Source organism: Benincasa hispida, chromosome 8 (assembly GCF_009727055.1).
Source record: "Benincasa hispida cultivar B227 chromosome 8, ASM972705v1, whole genome shotgun sequence".
NCBI lineage: Eukaryota > Viridiplantae > Streptophyta > Magnoliopsida > Cucurbitales > Cucurbitaceae > Benincasa > Benincasa hispida.
In genome coordinates this window covers 10,613,990-10,619,302 of record NC_052356.1, presented here as the reverse complement: position 1 = coordinate 10,619,302, position 5,313 = coordinate 10,613,990, and the positions used below count along the sequence as shown (strand labels likewise).

The window sequence follows — 5,313 nt, the reverse complement described above, 5'->3', positions numbered from 1 at the left end:
TTTAATAAATTCTTAAATTTTCAATTTTGTGTCTAATAAGTCTCTAAAATAAAAAAGAAATATTATTTTAAATGAAAAAACCAGATTTTCAAATATAACAACAACAAAAAAAACTCTTTCAATGGACTGAGGAAACTTTTTGCTATTTTACTTTATTTATAAATAAATGGATCATTTTTATTATATATGAAACAACCTGTACAAAGTTTTTATTGGATAGGTTCAGGAAACTAAAAATTATTGAGTTATTCAATATAAAAATCAATTTTGTGTTTAATGACAAGCTAGTTTTAATGTTATGTTTAATAGACACGTGAATTTTAAAAAATATGACAAAGAAGTCAATAATATATTATAATTAGATAAAATTTTAAAATTTTACATAATTATTTGAATTAATTAGACAAAAATTGAGAGTTTAAAATTTTATTATACACCATTATAATTTTTAGAACCATTAAACCTTTTTTGGTGCACTAAAAAACAAATTAATAACTTTTTTGGAAATTCAAACGTCAAATAGGCAAAAACTTGGAAAAAAATTAAAAATGGATTAAAGTTGTAATTAAAAAAAAAAAAACAATTAGGTACTATTTCTAAAAGAAAAGAAAGGTAAGGTATCATTAGTCCAAATGCTTTGTTCAAATTTCAGTCTCAATATTTTTAAATGTTTAAGGTTATTTCATGTACTCCAAAAAATATTAAATTTAATTCTTCAAAATTAATTCTTATCAAAATAAATAATAATAGTAATTTTAATGGAAAAATACATAATATGTGAGTATGTTTATTAAAATGCAATAGATAAAAAGAGCTTTTTTTCAGAAACCAGATTTATTGAAAATAATAACAGGAAAAAGTACATTTTTGTTCTTAGTTGGTCTAACTTTTATTTGGTCTTTAAATTTCAAAATGTTACCATTTTACTTTGACATTTGAGTTTTGTATCAAATTTGATCCTTAAATTTTTAAGATTTATATTTTTAAATTTGATTTTTCATTAAATATCATTTTTTGTCTTGAGTGTTAATGTATGTTAATAAATTTAAAATAATTAAACAAACTATAATTAATTAAGTTTTACTATTTGTGAACATTTAATGAAAATTTACATACTATTTTGGTAACTATTTGATTCTTTGTTTTTATTTTTTAAAATTAAGTTTGTAGACGTTTCACCCTCAAATTTATTCTTTTATTATCTATATTTTATCAATAATTTAAAAAATCAAGTTAAATTTTGAAGGAAAAAAAAAACGTAGTTTTTTTAAAGTTCGTTCGAGGGAGGATTTTCAATCGCGAACGTGGCGCGTACTCGGTTGGGAAAAGTTACGATTCGGCGGAATTGGGAAGACGATCACCTCTCTGTCTTTCCTTCTTTTCCTTCCATGGTCGTCATCATCATCATCAATCAATTCTCCAAATTCCAAAAACCCTTCTAGTTTCTTTCACATTCCTCCGATTTCCCATCTTCTTCACTCACCATACTCCACTCTGTTTCTCTCTACAACCCACAGAAGCAACAACAATGGCGGACACCATGGATGACGATTCCATTCAAGACTTGATCACCCAGCAGCGTTCCGAACTCCTTTCCGCCAAAACCCTTTTCTCCGATCTTGATTTCGCCTTCCAACTTCAACTCCAGGAGGCAATGAATGCTTCTCTTGCTTCTAAACCCTCGACCGAACCATCTTCATCACTTAATACCGCCGTCCCTGTCTTGGATTCTGAAGAAACTGGCGCTTTAGACTTGGCTACCACTCTTATGCTCGAGGACATTGCTAGGTTCGCTATGGAGTTCAAGGACCGGGAGCAGTGTCATAATGAGATGAGGAAAATGAAGGAGGAGCTTGACCGTCGGGTTCACGATCAGAAGTTTGCGGAGTATATTCGGAATGTTCCTGAGAATGAGTGGAGGAAGTATGGGGATAATTATGAGAAGCCGTATGGTGAAAGTTCCTCGTCCTCTTCTTCTTGTTCTTCTCCGTCGAGTGTGGATTCTGAATGTTTTAGGGTGTATTCGAAGGGGTTGATTAGTGAAGAGAGGATTAGAGATATGGTGGTTAGGGTGGCTGGGATTGGGGTTGCGGTTTGTGATCCTAAGGATAATCTGTTGTTTGAGAAGACGAGTCCTCTGGAATCTATGGTGGATAGTAAGGAAACTAGCAGCCAATGCGCTGAACTTGAAGCACTGGTTGAAGGCCTCAATGTTGCTCTTATTTTAGGCTTGAGAAATGTCACTTTTTTCTGTGGTGATTACATGCTCTACCAGTATGTAAGTTGCTATAATTTTTCATCCATTCCTCTTTTTTATGTCTATATACTATTCTATGGCTAGAATTGTATTGATTTTTGTTCTTTTAATATAGTTCTCCGTTGGAAATAACTAAAAGTGTATGGGTGTGAGAGTTTACTTGATTTAGAATTCTGTGAGGAGATGTTTTTCTATTGTAAACAGGAATTTTCTTTGAGAATATTAAGCAAATATTAATGTGAGCGCTGCCAAGTCATACCCCAATTGAAGAGCCTTTGGAACTTAAAATTTCTAGTGAAAGTGATTGTTCTAAGCCAGGTCGCCACCTACTAAGATTTGATATCATCCTTCAAGTTAACTTGACAAATGATAACCAATAGTACTATGGTTAGGCCGTGAGAATAGTCAAGGAGGGTGCAAACAGGACACTCAACTGATAAAAATTTAAAAACAAACTCAGGGGAGTAATTAGAGTAGTGATTAAATACATAGCTCTATTTAGAAGCCATAATAACCATACAATCTGCAAGTTCCAAATGTACCTAATAAAAGAACAAGGTGGGTGGTATTGGTTTCTTACCAAAAAAAAAATTGAAAACAATAATCATATAATAATAACAAGGCTGGTATAAACTTCTTATCTGTTGCATCATGATCTCCACTGTCCTTAGTGGTTGGCTGAATATATGACCGAGACTAGTAGTTTGAAGTTTTATGTTAGATTAATGTTAATATGCCATTTATCACTATATGAATTGTCAGCTTTTTCACTCATCCTTGTTGACAAAAATAAATGAATAAATGATTTATCTTTTTTGACATCAAATGATCGTATTATCACTTTAATTTAATTGGATTAAGTGCATTGCAAACTAATATTAGTCTCCGTTCTCGCTTGCCATGTTGAATATGAAAAAAGGATATAAGAGAAAACGTTATGATTTGACATCATAATCCATATTCTGTGATTGCAGCTTACAGGTAGGGTGCTTCCAGGAGCGAGCTCCATGGCAAAATTGGTTAATGAGGTGGTTCTTCTTCAGGGAAAATTTACCTACTGTAACCCATCTCTCGTGACACGTAATGATATCAAGTTTGCTTTTAGACTTGCAAGAGAGGCTATAGTTTCTCAAATCACCTGGCCTGCAGAAGCTGAGAATGGAAAGTGCTTGAAAGAAACTTGCACAATTTGCTTTGAAGATGTCCGTGTGGATCAGATGTTCTTAGTTGATGGTTGTTTGCACCGATACTGCTTTTCTTGTATGAAGCAGCATGTAGAAGTAAGGTTGCTCAACGGGAATGGGATGCAGGCAAACTGTCCACATCAGGGTTGTGCGTCGGAAATTAATATTGAAAGCTGCGGAAAGTTCTTGGAACCTAAGGTGTTTGAGATTATGAGCCAAAGGATTAAGGAAGCTTCTGTGCCTCTTTTGGAAAAAGTTTATTGCCCCTATTCCAGGTGCTCAGAATTGATGTCCAAAACCGAGCTGTTAAGATATACCGAGGATTCATATATTGATGCGAAACGATCCGGGGCAAGGAAGTGCATGAAATGTAATAGGTTTTTCTGTATTAATTGCAAGGTCGCTTGGCATTATAACCTGACTTGCTATGACTTCAGAAAGTTAAATCCCAATCTCCGTTCAGATGAGAAAATGCTGAAGTCTCTTGCATCCCAGAAACTTTGGCGCCAATGTGTTATGTGTAACAATATGGTCGAATTGGCTGAAGGCTGCTATCACATCACCTGCAGGTACACTATTTATCTTTATCTATCTCTCTTGCTCCTTTTTTTTTCTTGGATGAACTGCAAATCGAGCAGGAAATTACATTTACAACAGTTAAAATGCAATATTTCTTCAGCACTCAATGAACATTAACGCAATTCACTAATTTGTACATGCTTGGAAGATGGAGTTAGGGTGACAAAATCTGAAATAGAGAGTTTCTAAGCGTAATTATGAAATGGATACTGAAAAACATCCCTCAATGTGGGTTAACTGCACTCTAATTTACTGGATACTGATTTGTCTTGTCAAAGAACACAATAATAATTGACATTCGATTTGTTGAGGTCAGATCAGTTTTAGAGAGAATTTTATCGTAGTTCCATGATTGCCCTGTGATGTTGCTACAAGTTTCTTTTGTTGGAGTTGCTCATTGGAGTTTTCTTTCCCTCCTTTCTAAATGTCAATGGATTCCGTTTGCAGATGTGGATATGAGTTTTGCTATACATGTGGGGCCCCCTGGAAAAATAAGAAGCCTACATGTAACTGTCCTATTTGGGACGAGCGGAACATCATACGCAATCAACGTCGAAGATGAGCATTTCAGCTGAGAAATTTGGGGGATAGCTGACGCTTTCTTCTCTTCAGTTTCTGTTTCTTTGCACACTGCCAAAGATAATAGGTATTTTGTGCAGTTCTCTAGTTGGTGACATACTGATATTAGATCACATCTTTTGTCAACTTTAAATGTCTCGCTTTCTATCTTGCAAGACATCGTGTTTCTTTTCCTTGACTTCTAGGTTTGACATGAAGAGTTTTCATGTACAATTTTCTTGGTCCACAATTTTCATTTGTGCTTAGAAAAATAGGTGTCTAAAGAATTAGGAGAACTTGGGAAGCATTCTGTTGGCTATGAATTAGAACAATGATGCTTGTTATTCTGGAAACCAGAGATTCCATGCCATTAATTCTTCTTAAACCTCTTTCAAGATTGTTTGTACATGGATATGACTTGTCCAAAACTTTTTGCATCTTTAAAGAACCTGGCCCACAACTTTCAATAAAAGGAAAGGACACTTCTCTTTAGGGAAAATCATGGCAAGATAGTCAGGCTCCGATGGGATTGTGTTTGAAATCCTAAAAAGCTATTATAGGAAAGTTTTAACTACCTTCCTTATTTGGTAAAATTAACTATTTAAGCTCGTTTGGTTTTTTGTTTTTGGTTTTAAAAATTAAATCTATTTCAACCACATTTTTTACGATAATTTACATATTTTTTTAAGTACATTGATTGAATTCTTAGTCAAATTTCAAAAAAAAAAAAAAAAA

General features: G+C 33.6%; 1 protein-coding gene across 1 annotated transcript; it reads left to right on the top strand.

The window, feature by feature from the left end:
• Positions 1 to 1,306: 1,306 nt before the first annotated feature.
• On the top strand, positions 1,307 to 5,092 carry LOC120082751. Its single transcript, XM_039038037.1, has 3 exons — positions 1,307 to 2,278; positions 3,232 to 4,010; positions 4,468 to 5,092. Exons 1-3 carry the CDS (start codon positions 1,529 to 1,531, stop codon positions 4,580 to 4,582), a joined length of 1,644 nt encoding a protein of 547 aa, XP_038893965.1. The 5' UTR covers positions 1,307 to 1,528; the 3' UTR covers positions 4,583 to 5,092.
• Positions 5,093 to 5,313: the final 221 nt, after the last annotated feature.